We start from the raw sequence: 17,768 nt of genomic DNA, 5'->3' as shown, positions 1-17,768 counted from the left end.
CCCCTGCCCATATCTTTCTTCCCCTTCCCAGCTGTCCTGTGCAGGCTGGAAGTTCATGGAAGCAGCACTGAGAGGTTCAGGAGCCAGCAGCACTAAATGTTGTAAACTGCAAGTGCTAGGGTAAGAATTGTATTAAATAATTTACTGAGGAATGTTTATTTTATTGTGCAATGTGTTAAGCAAAAAAATAAAAAAAAGTGTTATTACTAAACTTACTACTTTTAAGAGATTTCAAAGAGTTAAAGGTAAGGTCATATAAATAGTGGTGCATCATGCTTGCACTTCCATACTATTGGGAGATATACCTGACAATCTATATTAAAATGGTATAAAACATCATATGAAATGTATTGTCCTTAGTACTGGGTAACGTCTAGTCTAGTATTCGATTTAAAGATCCCCTTGGCAAAGAAGCCTAGCCTGCCAGGATTCTTCTGTCATTTTGTGAGTTTAAAAGAAATGCTGCAGCATTGGTTAACATATTAAATCAATAATGAAACATTTTAATGAAAAATAGGATTTAAAGAAACCTGTACTCAGAAAATGTGGAGGCTGCCGCTGCACACATCTATTTTTGAAAATGCCAAGTGCCTGGCTGTCATGCTGATATCTTCAATAATCATTGACCCAAATCAAATATGCAGATCAGAAGTTCTGTCTTTACAACATGCGGTCATGCTTATGCTGGGTCAGTGACTCAAAAGTACTGAAGCCAGAGGCAGTCCAGCAAGTAGGAGGAAATGAGCAGGGGCGGGTCCTATATTTAGTTCAGTATGACTTTCTTTTAGGAGACCTGTGTGCTCGCTCTAGTGCTTATCCCAAATTTTTCATTCAAGGCACCCTTTAAAATGATATACAATCTCAAGTCACTCCATTCTAAAATGTAAAAACTAGCTTTAAATAATGCAGTGGCATCCACATACCTAGGGTGCCCAACATTAGAGGTGATGTATTTTTACAAATCGAATATACCTTTATACACTAGTACTGACTAGTATTTTGGCTTTTATGTCCTCCCTAAGTTTTTCTCCCCCATGCAGCTAACATGACCCCAGTGATGATGGAGAGTGGCAAACACAAGGATGCTGTGCAGGTGCCCAATGTGCTTATTAGGATGCTAGGGGTGGTAATGATTCACCATGAAAACTAGTGACTTTGTGTAACAAAAAAGGCAGGCTTAATCTACCTGCTGGCTTGTTGACATTTTTTGGGCAATTTAGGGAAATCTTTAGGTATTTTTCCACGGCACCGGGCAGAGAGGCCTTGGTCTAGACCACTCCATGTTGCCAAAATGACTCCCTGTGGAATGTATTTCAGAATCCAAATAAAACAACAAGGTCCATATTGCTCTACAGTCAAAGAATCGTACAGAAGATGCTGCCATTGTTGTGACAACGTCCTTCCACTCTTGCTGCAATCCTGGTGGTGACAGTGTTAACCCTCTGACTGCTTTGTGTGCTAGAGACTCCTCTTGTACACCCTTCAATGTATGGTCTTGCTGGTGGGTTCTCCAGTTTCCATGTAACAGCTGACCTGCAATAAAACATTTTCCATGTGAAACAACAGTCATTGATTATAATGAAAAACTATACAATGGTAGCTCTAGGTAGTATGGGGCTAGCCCTCATTCAAAACACAACAAGAGAGAACTTAAATGCCATTCATAATTAAAACCAAATAAAATGTAAAACATTTCAGGCAGAGGAAAGAAACAAACGTGTTGTTATTTTTTTATTTGTAACAATCAAAGACTGGCCCACAAGGGCCACAACAACAGACATAGCTAGATTCATAAAGAGTTAGGCCGGTGTATCAATAGATACGCCGACCTAACTCGGAATCTGTGTCGTCCTAAGTTTAAGTGTATTCTCAAACAGAGATACACTTATACCTATCTAAGATACGACGGCTTGCGCCGTCGTATCTTAGGGTGCAATATTTAGGCTGGCCGCTAGGTGGCGCTTCCGTTGAGTTCGGCGTAGAATATGTAAATGCATAGATACGCCTATTCACAAACATACGCTTGCCCGTCGCAGTAAAGATACACCGTTTACGTAAGGCATTTTCAGGCGTAAAGTTATTCCATCAAATAGCTGGACTAGTAATGTTAAGTATGGCCGTCGTTCCCGCGTCGAAATTTGAAAATTTTACGTCGTTTGCGTAAGTCGTCCGTGAATAGGGCTGGACGGAATTTACGTCCACGTTGAAACCAATACATCCTTGCGGCGTACTTTGCCGCAATGCACAATGGGATATGTACACGGACGGCGCATGCGCCGTTCGTAAAAAAAAACGTCAATCACGTCAGGTCAACCCACATTAACATAAAACACGCCCCCTCAGCCCAATTTGAATTAGGCGTGCTTACGCCGGCCACATTTACGCTACGCCGCCGTAACTTAGCAGGCAAGTACTTTGTGAATACAGTACTTGCCTGGTTAACTTAAGGCGGCGTAGCGTAAATATGCTACGCTACGCCGCCGCAAAGAAGCACGCCCCTACATGAATCCAGCTATTAGTTTCCAAAAACAGTGATACATGTAATGATACAGTAATGGATAAGCATAGACATTCCCCACACACGTGGAACATTCCACATGCAGTCTATAAACGGGCCTCCATACGCACAGGAAGAAAGTGGAGTCTATGCGAGGTTGTGTCATCCCCGACTGTATCTGGTATGATTTTGTGTGTCTGGGACATTGGGGTGGCTATGCAGTTCACTGTTCCCGTGGGACCAGCCTCCCCTCCAATTTTCCCATTTTAATAGAGTAAGTAGTAAGAAAAGCGAAATAGTGTCCTAGGATAAAAGAGCCAAGGCTACGCCCTGGTGTAAAGAAGGGAGATGGAAAAGAGGGGAGAGAAATAGAGAAAGAGAGAGTCAGGGGACAGGTAGGCAGGGGAGGGGGGGGGCCTGATAAAGTAGGTGTATGCGCGATAGCACGGATGCGGGTTGTAGTCCCGCTACAGAGGCAGGGTTCCAGCTGGAACCCCAACATCCAGGGCCCAAACTCATGGCCCCTATAGGGTGGGCCAGATCGAACCCTCAAGCTCCTGGGTTGCCCCCTCTAAGGAACTGTCCCTCATCTGAATATTTAATCACTGTCCACAGCTGCCATGTCTTGATGTATGTCTCTAGCCTATGTTGGCTAGTGAGGATTAGGTCTTCCAGGCGGCTAACTTCATCCACCCTGCGAAGCCACTGGGCAATAGTCGGTGGGTGTGGGGATTTCCAAATAAATGGGATGCAAGCCTTGGCTGCATCCAGGAGGTGGCGGACCACCGAGCTCTTATACGCCTTCGTGGGCATGTCCGCCGCGTGCAAAAGAAAATAGGCTAGGTCCTCCGGTACCATACGGTCTGTAAGCTTCTGAGTAATGCGGCGAACCTCTCCCCAAAAGCTCCGCAACCGGGGGCAGGACCAGAAAATGTGCAAGAGGGTGCCCTTCTCCTCCTGGCATCGCCAGCAACGGTCTGTGGTTGCTGGAAATAGTTTGTGTAATAAGTCGGGGGTCTTGTACCAGCGTTTGAGGATCTTATTTGTTTCCTGGGCCCTGGCGCTCAGGGATGACTTATGGGTGAATTTGAGTATATGTTGTTTCTTATTATCAGAGAAGTGGCAATTCAGGCCTCTCTCCCACTTAGCGAGGGATGGAATTTGGTATGTCTCTGGCGGTTCTATCAGCATGGCATATGTAAAGGAGAGCGTGTGCGGTATCGTACCAGACCCCACACACAGCTACTCCAAGGTCGTAAGGGGCTGCTGTGAATCACTAGGGGGAGGTGGGAGGCCGCCGAGAAAGTGGCTGAGCTGTGAGACCCTCAAAAAGTCCAGTGTTAGGCCACCCCCAGTTTGGTCCCTCAGCGTGCGAAACCTCCCGTCGTGTAAGCCCGGTCCAAACTGGGGGTGGCCTAACACTGGTCTCAAAGGGGAGTTGCCGGGGCGAGAGAGCAGACTGCGCCAGCAGTCTTGCACAGACACCCGCTGTCTTACCTATCAGGGGGTGGCGCTTCAGTGCAGGTGACAATGCTGAGTGACACCAGGGAGATCTATGGAGGGGTATTTCACTCTGATCTTGTGTTCCAAGCTCGTCCACAGCTTAGTGTCCCCGTGTCTGCACCTGTCCAGAAGCCTGCTAAGGCGGCTTGCATGGTAGTAGGTACGGAGATCCGGCAAAGCCAGACCCCCATGTAGCTTGTGGAGGGAGAGTAGCCTCCTGTTCAGGCGCGGGTGCTTCCCTGCCCAGAGGAATCGGGTCAAAACAGCATGCGCCTGTTTAAAGTCGTTCCCGGGATTAAGAATCGGGGGGGCCTGTAGTAGGTAAAGGAACTTGGGGAGAATCGTCATCTTGAGAATGTTACAGCGGCCCAGCCACGAGTGGAGGCCTCTGTTCCATCCTTCGAGCAACTTCTGAACACTCTTCAAGAGGGGCGGGAAATTAAGCCTAAACAGTTGGGTCATCGATGTGGGTATGTAGGTCCCCAGGTACTTCAGAGCTGTGTCAGTTAATTTCAGTTTAAAGCCTTTTTTTAATTGCGTGAGCTGGCGGGTTGGTATCCCTATGCCCATTGCCTCCGACTTGGTGAAGTTAATCTTCAAATTTGATAAGCAGCCGTATAGGTCAAACTCCTTCAGTAGGTTCGGCAATGAAACTGTGGGGTTCTTGAGGGTAAACATTAGGTACTGTATCCCCTTTATTCCTACGCCCGTAATGTCCGGATTTTGTCGGACGTGGCAAAGGAAGGGTTCCAGGGTCAGGGCGAAGAGCAGGGGGGAGAGGGGGCACCCCTGCCTCGTCCCGTTTGTAATTGGGAATGTCTCCGACATCACCCCATTCGCCCTCACCCTGGCTGTCGGCGTCGTATATGCAGCCGCCACCCAGTTCAACATTTTGCCTCCCAGACCTATGTGTTTAAGCGTTGCAAACATAAACCCCCAGTTTACGCGGTCAAAAGCCTTCTCCGCGTCGGTCCCAAGGAATATACTCGGGATCTTGCTCTGCACCGCCACATGGAGAAGGTTGAGGACTTTGGTGGTATTATCTATCTCTAGCCTCTCTGGACGGAACAAAGCCCACATGATCCAGGTGCACCAGGTGTGGGAGGTGTTGTAGTCTGGAGGCCAGTATTTTGGTAAAGATCTTAAGGTCAGTGTTTAGTAGGGAGATCGGGCAGTAGCCACTGCATTGGCTGGGGTCTTTGCCCTCTTTTGGGATGACTGAAATTTGGGCCAACAGCGTGGAGCAGTGGAAAGGTTTCCCTGATCCAAGACTGTTGTACAGCTCAACCATACGTTGGCCCAGAGAGGGGAGTAGGGTCTTATAATATGAGATGGTCAGTCCGTCTGGGCCTGGGGCCTTGCCTGTCTTAGTGTTTTTTAGGGCTAGGTGGACTTCTGACATCGTGATTGGTTCTTCCAGGAGATCCCGGGTATCAGCTGCTAGCAACGGCAGGTCGGATCGGTCCAGTTAATCTGTCATTTCGTCCTGAGCAGCCGGTATTTCAGGCAGGTTGTATAGGGAGCTATAAAAAGTTCTTAACTCCTGGGTGATCTTTTGGGACAGGGAGACTCTCTGCCCAGTCACTGACTGGACGTGCGGTATGTATGATGCCGTGCGTTGCGCCCGCAGCGATTGCGCCAGGAGTTTTCCGCACTTATTTCCCGGCTCATAATACTTTCGTCTGCAAATTTGGAGCGCCGCTTTGGCCTTAAATTGCAAGAGGTCTGTCAGCTGTGATCTTACCGTGTCAAGCTCTATCCCTAGTTGTCTAGTTGGTGCTGCCTCCAGGGTCCGCAGTTTGGCAAGAAGCTCGTCCATACGTGCTGTTCTTGCCCGTTTCAGTCTGGATCCGTGCTTAATCAGTATTTCCCTAATCACGGCCTTGTGGGCTTCCCAGACCACTCCAGGGTCGCTGTCAGGGGTTGAGTTTGTGTCAAAATAATGACTCAACTCCCTGGTCACATCTGTCAGGATGTCCGAGTCTTGTAGGAGGCTTTCATTCAGCCTCCACGGGGAGCGTTGCCCCCCTTGTGCTTCGGACAGAGCATAACGTATACCTATAGGGGCGTGATCTGACCACGTAATTGACCCAATGGTCGGGTCTCGGATCACGTGTAGCTGGTCGTGGGGTATAAAGATGTAGTCTAAGCACGAGTATGACTGGTGGGGTTTAGAATAGAACGTGTAGTCACGTTCTCCCGGATGGAAAAGGCGCCAGGTATCAATCAGGTGCACGGAGCGAAGTGCTGTACCTATACATTTGCGCACATCCCTGGGGGTAGAGGAAGTCCCCAATGAGGTTTCCTCTGACAGTATCAATGGTATGTTTAGATCCCCCCCCTACTATAAGCTGGCCTTCCGAGAAGCGCGCGATCTGGTCCAGGCGTCGTATAAGGAACACATCCTGTCGGTCGTTCGGTGCGTACAAGTTCGCTAAGGTCACCTTTCTATCCCCTTTGAGACCCTTCAGGAGCAGGTAGTGGCCCTCTCCATCGGTTTGGGAGTCCGTAAGCCTCCAGGGAACTCTGGCCGAGATGAGGATGGTCCCCCCCCCCCCTAGACTTCGTCTCTGTATAGTTGGAGTAGAATGCCATGGAGTTGTGTCTGTTTTTAAGAAGCGGTAGGTTCTTAGCTCTAAAGTGTGTCTCTTGTAACAGGACTATGTCAGCTTTCAAGCGCTGCATATCGTGAAGCAACATCCGTCAATGTTTAATCCCTTAGCATTAAGAGATTCCACATTAGGGTCTCCATGTTCGCGTAGCGCCGCTAGTGTAACTAGAGGAGGGGGGTCAGGAGGGGGGGGGGTATAAGGGGTAGTGGAAGGTCAGTCCTCTGAAAAAGAGAAGAAAGTAGAGAAGAATAAGCTGCAGCCACCAGAGGGTGTTGCTGCTGAGAGAAATTCTAATGTAGCCCTATTGGCTAAGGCGCTCCCCAGGGAAAATCCCGGATACTGAGCACAGTCCTAAGTGGGGAGGTGCGCAGACAGGATCAGAAGGTGAGCCCACGCCCATCTCCGGCTATTGTGTTCTATAGTGTAATAACAAAACTGGTGTGAATTAAGCAGGCAAAACATAATTAAGTATTTAACCAAGCATTTAAACCATGAGAGAAACCGCATTTAACATTGTGCATGCAACAACAGCATTACTAAACCAAGAAGTACAGTGCAGTTTTAAAGTGAGCCTCAGGCTCCACCCCCACGGCCCATAGGGCCACAGCCAACCCCCCCACCCCCGCCCCACACCCCAAGTACCATGAAAAAGCAGTCAGCAGCCGAGGCAGGCACTCCCATTGCATTTTGTGTTGTCCAGAGGGAATCTCTCCGTTGAGTCTCTGGAGGGAGTTAGTGTAGGAGCCCGCCATAAATCAACCCCGTTCACGGGATCAGTAACCGTTTCCCTCCACCTCCATCCTCCCGGAGCCATCCACCCGCCCCGGGCGTTGCTCTCCCCCCTCCCGTGGGGAAACGGTACACCCCGCAGGCATGTCAAGGACCGGTAAAAATAAAACCAAAAGTCAGCAACGGCTCCGCGGGGCCGGGAACTCCCCGGCAACAATCCATCTGCAGGGGGACGAGCAGATGGGCTGAGCAGACAGGGGCTGGGCGGACTGCATGGTCGTCGGCCACATGCGGCAGCCACGGGATGTCATCTCAAATGCCCTAGGCCGTAGCGCAGGTATGTTCCCAAAGGGGGTGGACGTACGGCACCTCCAGGATGTCCGTGCGGGAGTTAGTGAGGGCGCTGTGGTCCGACCGCAAGACGCGGCTTCCAGTCCAGGCGACTACCGCTCAGAGCGGCTGTAAGGATGGCGCAGGGTACGGCTGCCTAGGTATAGCAGGGATTAGTCAGAGTGAGCGCGGGGACAGGGTTCAGGGACAGGCGCCCAAGGCCTACTCACGTGGCTTTTCTCCCGAGGCAGAATGGTGCCTCCATCTGCCTCTCTGTCGGCGAGGTGGTAGAGGACCGCAGCATGCGGAGGCTCCCGACCTTCCCATCTGGTGCGGGAGGATCTGAAGCCAGTCGGGACCGATATCGGCTCCGCCTCTGAAAAGAGGAAGAGCGCCGGCAGGTCCGCATCGGTCTGTAGTGTAAAAGCCCCCGATTCTCCTCGGAACGACACCAACAGGGGGTACCCCCATCGGTAGGGACTCCCTTCTGCCGCTCCATGTCAAACACGGGTCTGAGGAGGGCTCTGCGGCAGAGGGTCGCTCTCGACAAGTCGGGCAGAATCTTGACCAGCGCAGTTCCCAGCTCCACATCTCCGTGGTCCCACGCCCGCCGCAGGATAGTCTCCCTCTGGGTGTACCGATGGAGTCTGCAGATCACGTGGCTTACTCGTGTCAGTAGGTCTGGGGCCCAGGGCTCTATGCGCCCTATCCAGGATCATCTCAGCCTCCTGGTCGCCCAGCACGATCTGGAAGATCTCCGTCAGTATGTCACCGACATTTCCAGCCTTCGTCGGCTCAGGGATGCCTCAGAAGCCGCAAATTGTTGTAGCGGCTGCGGTCCTCTATATCTTCCACGTGCAGCTGTAGGGCCACGGCGGTATCGCGGTGCTGGTCGCGGGACCTCTCCAGCTCCGACACCTGGCTCTCCAGGGAGGTCACCGATGCCTCCCCCGCCCCCGATTGCCTCCTCCGCTAGGTTGGACACCTCACCCCTGACTTCTTGGATATGCCGCCTGTGCGTCTCCTCCAAATGGAGGATTAATGCCTCTATGGCCGTCTGGGTCGGGAGGGCCTGTAGCATCTCCCTGATGTCCTGGTCCAGTCCAGGCATGTCCAGTTGTCGGGCGGATGACATCCCGTCCTTCAGTGTGTCCGCGGACTCCTCCTGGGGTCGGTCTAGGGGTGTAGCGGAGTCTCGCGGGGAGCCCTCAGTACTTGAGAAGCAGTCTGCCTGTGCGTCTCCACGTGCCAGGCCTCGCGGTGCTGCAACTGCCGCTCCGGAGGAAATCCCTAGAAAATACCTATGAATCTCGCCGGAAATCTTACCCACAGGGGTTCCCCTGGTGACTGCTCTGGTTCTGTACTTTTTTGACGAGCTCATACCGGTGTTGACATGTAGTTTTGCCGGGGTATGGGGGTTCAGACCGGGAGCTAAGTAAAAATGCTGCTTCATTCAGCCATGTCTAGGCCACTGTGTTACTTTTTTTTGCCTATCACTTTATAGTGTCAGATTTATGAGATTTATATTTCAATACAATGCCCTAATTTATATATGTATACCTTGTTTTGTGCAATCTCTGTTATCCCAGTTCTTCTAACTTAAGATCAAAACGGAAAATGAAAAATGTCTAAGACAAGCTGCGACAAACTTTTATTTTGCTACACAGATAGTATAAATGTAACCTATGGGTTGGAGGCGGTTTCAGTTAAGTTTATGGGCTCTTTCACGCAGTCGTTGAAAACAGTGCCTAACATTTTATAACAAACTAAAATAAATGTTTTTTTTTTTTTTTTTTCAAAATGTTCTGTCTTTTTTAGTTTGTTTAGCAAAAAATAAGAAACCCAGTGCTGATTAAATACCACCATAAGAAAGCTCTGTCTCAAAAAAATATAATTTCATAATGATACAAAGCTGAAAATTGTCCTGGGCAGGAAGGGGTGAAAGTGCCCAGTAATGAAGTGGTTAAAATATATAACCACAGTGGCTTAGTGGTTAGTGCTTTTGCCTTACAGCACTGGGATCTTTGGTTTGAGTCCCAGTCACGACGCAATCTACATGGAGTTGGCATGTTCTGCTTGTGTGGGTTTCCACCTACATTCCAAAGATATGATGAAAGATTTTTTGGCCTGTCTAAAAGAAAAAAAAAAATTACCCTAGCATAATATTCTACCGAGTATGACCAAGATGATTACCCTACCATCTACCCCAACAGCAGACAAACCACTTTGAGGGGAATTTATGAAAATTGGAGCAGCCAGAACTGAACAAGCTGCAGACAGAAGCTGATTGGTTGCCATGCACACCTGCTCCATCCAGATTCTGTCTGCTCCAGTTGTAATAAACGCCCCTCTTTGAGCCCTCAGAATGAAAAGTGCTATAGAAGTAAAAAGTATAATTACCGTATTTGCCGGCGTATAAGACGACTGGGCGTATAAGACGACCCCCTATTTTTCCAGGAAAAATGTTGGTTTTGAGATATACTCGCCATATAAGACGACCCCCTTCTTACTATTCTTTCTGGAAGCTGAGGGGTAGCTGGAACAACCACTGGCAGGAACAACCACTGACAGAAACAGGGTTTTTTCAAATCTCACTGTGCCATTACATTACATGCCTCCACTGTGCCATTACATTACATTACATGCCTCCACTGTGCCATCACATGCCCCCACTGTGCCATCACTTGCCCCCACTGTGCCATCACTTGCCCCCACTGTGCCATCACTTGCCCCCACTGTGCCATCACTTGCCCCCACTGTGCCGGCCAAGACAATCTCCCTACCTTATTTTGTTGCAGGTTCTGGCTTCCAGGCTGCGGGCATCCATGATTTAAAAGCCGCGCCTCCTCCTCAGACAGTTCCGTGATAGGCGGAACACAGATTTTCCCAGCAGTGCCTCTGTTCAGTGTTCCGCCTATCACGGATGTCCTCTCGTCCGAGGATGGACGGGAGGACAGCCCGACGGAGACTGTCACCGGTGTATAAGACGACCCCCGACTTTGGATGCATTTTTTTGCATCCAAAAGGTCGTCTTATATGCCGGAAAATACGGTAAATATAGTTTTATAAAGTAATCTTAACTGACTATAAAGAATATATGCAAAAACATGCTTGGTTCAATACTTTTCAATACTTTATAGACATGAGTTTATACTCATTTATAAAATATTTCATACATTTTTTTTTATATACTTTCGTATACATACAATAGTCTTATATACTAACTTTTTCTTAAAGGTGAGTAGTTTGTTGTGTTGGACGATGCAGTCTTCATTGTTGGACATCTGCTGCAAAATGTTTTGACCAGATTTCCCTTCATAGATGATATTTTCCTGTACAAGTCCTTTAGTTTGGTCAAGGAGAGATATACCATAGTCATGAAGTGACTGAATTCGGTTCCGGGTCACCTACAAAACAAAAGCAAGATGTTAGTGTTTTGACTAAACACCTTAGTCTAAAGATGAAGTTTTAGAATACAGTATATTATAACTTGTAGCAAGCCTTATACAGGGCCTGAAAGAAGCCCCTTCAGTTTTCCACACACAGAATCCCTTTCCATTACCTCCAAATCTCCTATTTAGGAAGTAACAGTCTTACCCAACAATGGGGTAAATCTTCATCTTCCATCCCTGGCTGGCACTAACCATAAAGAGACAAATTTATACTCTCACAGTGTAAATTCTTGCTGACTACAAAAGCTTGTGCTTTTTCTACGCTCATCCAAGTATTCAGATGACTACATCTCTTTATTCAGGCATTGACATATTTATTGTTGGTAGCGTATGGTGGAGCAAATGCACAACATAGCACAGGCCCCTATTCCTGCACCAATTTTATGTTTTAAGGCTTTTTAACATGATGCAGTTCTGCAATTATACACTGGCAGAATACTCTCCTCTATTTTCTCACCTCCCCTTTCGGGAGAGAGCGCAGATCCAGAGGGACTGGTGTGGGTGCTGCACTCTCTCCAAGAGACTCACAAAAGGGGAGGGATTGGCAGTACCTCCAGGGATCCTTTGTGGCCAGCCCAACACCTTCTTCCTCTTCCAGCTCAAGGGAGTGATGGCAAGCCAGGGGGAACCTGCCTATGTGCTTGAAGGCTATGTGTGCAGTGACAGAGTGCATGCCGAGAGGGGCCCTGAGCTCTGGGCAGGTCGGACTTCCAGCGGTGGTTTTGTCCGCTAGAACGCCGGCAGGATCATTTAAAAGACCGGGAATGGTGGCAGCAGCCACTGCGCAATCTGCGATGGAGGAGGCAGAGCCTACAGTGGGTCTGGCAGATTCAGGCGCCCAGTGCAGCAGCCGGCCCAGGTAAGAGAGGTACAGAGGTACCTCTTCCCTTACTCACTGGGTGTTTTTTTTTTAACTTTAAGATTTTTATTAAATATCTTAGTGCACAGATACAAATATATCAGATGTACAATAATGTCAATACATTTAACAATTAACAATATAAGCACAGCTGGGTACATTTGGTTCCTTATATTAACGATTGAGTCCTTTAATCTGAACCGTAGTTCCTGGTGAAATCGGTTAAAGGAGGATGGTTAATATGAAGAGCCTGTCACCCCTGTCCGGAGCGTACTGTAAGCAGGCTATCTCTATGCTGTCCCAGGTACTGTGAATGCGACCCAGCATATGGCCGCTAACGGTAGGTTACAATGTCTTTTGAGAATAATAGTACGAGAACCAAGTGGTACTAATAGAAGTGCCAACATTGTTCAAATTAGTAGTTGGATTACAGTTTGTATAAACATCAACTTATAAACCAAACAAACATATAGACAAATATAACTTATCCGTGTTAATTCCTAACCCTCTGCACTGGTTTTGCTGTTACATCAAAAGATGCCATCAGATTTCCATTTATCATAGTTACCAACACTAGAGGCTATGGTGAAATGATAGCCAAATATCCCAAAACTTATGATCGGTATATACACGTCCTTTGTATGCTAGCATTTTTTCCATGAGACTTTGTGAGTTTACTCTGTCAAAAACGTATTTTATGAAAAGTTGTAATGTGATTATGTTTGTAAAAGAAAAAATCAAAATAAAGAATTTAAAAAAATAACTTCTTTTATACCTGGAAGAGTAGCAGATTTCCATTTTGCTGCTATGGATATGCGAGCCGCACATAGTATATGTACTACTACTTTCCTGTGTCTATAAGGAAAGGAGTCTATCCCCAGGCATAGTAATGCTAGTTCTGAGGAGGGGGTACAATGGGATTTAGTAGTGTCTTGGATAAGAGAGAATATGTCCTCCCAAAAGTATTTTAGAACCTTACAGTGTTACATGATGTGTAAGAGGTTGCCATTGTAATGACAGTCCCTCCAGCATAGTGGGGATAGGGTGAGATTCATGGTGTGTAGACGCATGGGAGTAATGCACCCACCTATGGAGGATCTTATGTGAATTGTCCCAATGGTCTATACATGCTGAAGATGTACTATTGTATTTAAAGCGGAGGTTCACCCAAATAACATCTATATCAGACCAACTTCTTTATACTTTTAACATGTACAGTCCGCATTTTTTTTTTTTTTTTTAGGCTGTACATACCTTTTTAATCAATATTTGCAATCCGGCTTCCGGGTACTTCACTCCGCGGGAGTAGGCGTTTCTATGCTGAGGAGGAATCTCATCTGGGAGGTCGCCCAGATGATTGACGTCCTTTCAGAAAAAGTTCCCCCCAGCGGATAAGGCCCCACCCCCCGTATTGCGTAGGCGCGTCACGAGTCACTGTGTTTCCGAAAGAACACGAACATGCAGAGCTACGAGTCGCCTCTATACGGCGACTGCGCACCGACTAGGAGCCGTGTAGAGCTGACTGGGCAGGCGCCGTATAGAGCCGCTCTGCATGTTCGGCTTCTTTCGGAAACACCATGACTCGTGACGCGCCTACGCAATACAGGGGCCTTATCCGCCGGGGGGGAACTTTTTCTGAAAGGACGTCAATCATCTGGGCGACCCAGATGACATTCCTCCTCACCATAGAAACGCCTACTCCCGCAGGGAGAAGTACCTGGAAGCCTGATTGCAAATATAGATTATAAGGTATGTACAGCCTAAAAAAAAAATGTGGACTGTACATGTTAGAAGTATAAAGAAGTTGGTCTGATATAGATGTTATGCAATACTGATCATCTTATAATTTAGTTCTAAATCTTTTTTTTTTGCAATAATTAATATTTCTGGATATCTTCATGAAAATTACATTGCAATAAGTATGGTGGGTTCAGTGCACCACCTCAAACATATCTCTCACAGCACCAGGCGCCAATTTTTTTTACCTCGACAGAAATAAAACGCTTTTATGGAGCGTTTTTGTACACTCGTTCGGGTGCGTTTAGTGTTTTTTTCTGCCAGAAAACTCCTTTCAAAAACGCAAACGAAGGGTTTTTTCTGCTTCTAACAGGTGAGTTAAAAAAATATGTCTTTTAAAGTCCTAATGTGTATGGATACATAGAATGACATTGTTAATAAAAACAAATATAGATCCGCGCTTAGGACAAAACAATAGGTTTGCAGCCTCCCCTACTAAGTCCCCTACTGGGAGCTAGGAAATAAACGTTGAAAATAAAAAGGGGTTATTGGCGCTACCTATATCCTGGAGGGTGATAGACCCAAATCGCTCTTCATAGGGTTTAATATAAGGTACAGGTTTTACCCCCCATTTAGGGGAGTTAGCACACATATTTTGGTACATTTATGGAACACGGAGTTAACGGGACTTTAATTATGGGAGTGTAATCTCATTTATTTTATGGCACTTTATTAGGGGTATGGTATATTAATAAGGGAAGTTACACACTTACACATATTATCTATACCAGTGGAGACACACCCTCTGAAGAGCGATTTGGGTCTATCACCCTTCAGGATATAGGTAGCGCCACTAACCCCTTTTTATTTTCAAAATAGAATGACATTGAGCTGGTTCTTCAGGCAGAACACAACTCCTGTAGAAGCAGCGAAGTCCAGTGTGCCTAGAGCCTAAAGTTGGTCATACATTATACAGTTTTCTTATTCAATTTCCTTTGGATTGACCTTCAACTCCAAATTAAAAGTTTTTAGATTTGACCTCATATATGTTTTTGGTAAAGCTAAAGAAAATGTGTGCAAGAAAATTGTGCACTGCTGCTGTTAAGCGGACGTTCAGAGGCAGTTGGACGCTTTTTTCAACTGCCCCTGAACACATTCAATGTTATCCTATGTGACCATGTACACACTCTCGTTTACAGTCGTTTTTAGGCAGTTGCTTTTAACAGCATTTCTTTGAAAGCAAAAAAATTTGTTCAGACGCCAGAGATTTCCAAGTTTCAGACGCGAAGTGCCAGTTCACACCAGACGCAGTTCCGTACAGTTTTGTGTACTAAATTTTTTCTGCACTAAAAATGCATGCACAGTGTTTTCCATGTATTCCAATGGCTCTAGTTGGCTCTAGTTCTTACCATGCAGTCAGTTTCCGGTGCACAAACTGACCGGAAACTGACTGCATGGTGTGAACTAGAGCCATTGGAATACATGGAAAACACTGTGCATACATTTTGTGCAGAAAAAAAGCACACGGAACTGCGTCTGGTGTGAACTGGCCCTAAACGCAGTACTGGCGTTTAGCCGCATTTTCATTTATAGGCGTTTTTTCGTTTTTGGCCATTTAAAAAAAAAAAATATTATATATATATATTTAGAAACGCTTCTCAATGCTAACGTGGCAATACGCCGCTAAATGCGGCATTTAAATGCAGCAAAACGGATGTTTTAAATGTGGGTTACTATCTGTCAAGTTTAATCATTTAGGAGCAGTTGTAAAAACGTCCCGTGTACATGGAGCCTTACATGTAATTACCACTTTAGCCCCGGACCATATTGCTGGTCAATGCCTGGGCCAATTTTTGCAATTCGGCACTGCGTCGCTTTAACTGACAATTGCGCGGTCGTGCGACGTGGCTCCCAAACAAAATTGACGTCCTTTTTTCCCACAAATAGAGCTTTCTTTTGGTGGTATTTGATTACCTCTGCGGTTTTTAGTTTTTGCGCTATAAACAAAAAAAGAGCGACAATTTTGAAAAAAAATTATATTTTTTACCTTTTGCTATAATAAATATCCCCAAAAATATATAAAAAAAAAACATTTTTTTCCTCAGTTTAGCCCGATACGTATTCTTCTACATATTTTTCGTAAAAAAAAATAATCGTTTATTGATTGGTTTGCGCAAAATTTATAGCGTTTACAAAATAGGGGATAGTTTTATGGCATTTTTATTAATATTTTTTTTTTACTAGTAATGGCGGCGATCAGCGATTTTTATCGGTACTGCGACATTATGGCGGACATATCGGACACTTTTGACACATTTTTGAGACCATTGGCATTTTTATAACGATCAGTGCTATAAAAATGCATTGATTACTATAAAAATGCCACTGGCAGGGAAGGGGTTAACACTAGGGGGCGGGGAAGGGGTTAATTATGTTCCCTGGGTGTGTTCTGAAGGGGGGGTGGGACTGACATGGGGAAATGACAGATCGCTGTTCATACATTGTATGAACAGAAGATAAGTCATTTCTCCCCCTGACAGGACCGGGAGCTGTGTGTTTACACACACAGCTCCCAGTTCTCGCTCTGTAACGAGCGATCGATCGCGGGTGCCCGTCGGTGATCGTGCCTTCCAGGCACGCACGTCGGCATCAGAGGCGAGCAGGGGGGGGCGCGCGTGCACCCCTATTGGCTGGACGGCGAGATGATGTATATCTACGTGATCTCGCCCAGCAGAGCTGACCTGCCGCCGGCGGCTGGTCGGCAAGCAGTTAAGAAACAACTGTGTGGTCTTTAGAAAGGTTTATGAATTTAGGGATAGAAGCTCTTTAAATGCTAATCCCACAGTCACCCCTCCAATATCATCATAACAATAAATTCCATATAGGACCCATATCTTGCTGCTGAGAATATTAATCTTTTCGCAATAACTAGCCTGAAATTCACACCAATAGCTACTGATAATAAAGCGGTATATTGTGTCTCCACCAAGTACAGTCATATCAAATGCATATACAGAGATGATAAAATCATTAAACATATTTCTCTGTATGCCACTACTTACGTCATGCTGCACAATGTTTAACAGATTTATGTACTCTTTGATTGTTTTGGTATACAACACACACATGTATGATATGAGAACTAAAATACAATTTATTCAATTGGTCTCAAGTTGTTAATAGCAGTGGTCATCACCCCTGTCCTCAGGGCCCACTAACAGGCCAGGTTTGCAAGATAACTGCAATACATCACAGATGATATCATTTGCTGCTCAGTGATTGCAGTATTCTAGTCTGCATCTCACCAAAGTAATACATAAAACCTGGCCTGTTAGTGGACCCTGAGGACAGGGTTGATGACCACTGCCTTATGGTGTGTAATTGTTGTTTCGATTTTTCTTTTTCTTTAATTCGTTGAAGTTAATTTAAACTTTGCAAAAGTCTCTTGTTTTTATTTTTATATGGGGCCATTATCCATGTCTTCATATTAATTACCTTTTGTATCTCCTGATCTCTTAGATTGTAAGATCTAACGAACAGGGCCCTCTGATTCATACTGTATTAAACTGTATTGTAATTGTACCGTCTGCCCTTATAATGTAAAGCGCTGTGTAAACTGTTGGCGCTATATAAATCCTGTATAATAATAAAAATGTAGCCATTTTATAGGCTGGCCCACAGATACAACATCCTGTACTTGATTTGAGATAAATTCAGCAAAAAGAGTCTGCTGACTCAAGGGATAAGGTACAGACAGGGTTTGCGATTATATGAAATGCATGCTACATAGGTCTTAGACAGGCTGTACAGGCTAAAACATGCTTTGGAGAGGCAGGAGAGGGGAGTATTTGGAAGGTTAAAATGTAAAGTGTGCCTACCCTTTACTTGTTACAGTGTGGCACTATTATATTTTATTGAATAATGTAAAGGGCATATAATTTAATATACAAAAAAAACATACTGTACTACTAAAGACACAGTGTAGTTAAAGAATTCTCATAATAATATATAATATCTTAAAATTTAAGCTTAAAGAATCTATTTTATTG

General features: G+C 45.9%; 1 protein-coding gene across 1 annotated transcript in view; it reads right to left on the bottom strand.

Moving 5' to 3' along the window:
* Positions 1-900: 900 nt before the first annotated feature.
* The window catches only part of FBXO10 (F-box protein 10), a 151,131-nt gene continuing 134,263 nt past the window's right edge, over positions 901-17,768 (bottom strand). Inside the window, exons 11-12 of the mRNA XM_040361489.1 lie at positions 10,897-11,078; positions 901-1,533 (exon numbers count right to left, since the gene is read on the bottom strand). Coding sequence (XP_040217423.1) covers positions 1,356-1,533; positions 10,897-11,078 — 360 coding nt within the window. The 3' untranslated portion in view covers positions 901-1,355. The remainder of the gene's footprint in view (positions 1,534-10,896; positions 11,079-17,768) is intronic.

Source organism: Rana temporaria, chromosome 1 (genome assembly GCF_905171775.1).
Source record: "Rana temporaria chromosome 1, aRanTem1.1, whole genome shotgun sequence".
NCBI lineage: Eukaryota > Metazoa > Chordata > Amphibia > Anura > Ranidae > Rana > Rana temporaria.
Note: the sequence above shows the minus strand (reverse complement) of the source record. Positions and strands in the feature narration are given on the sequence as shown.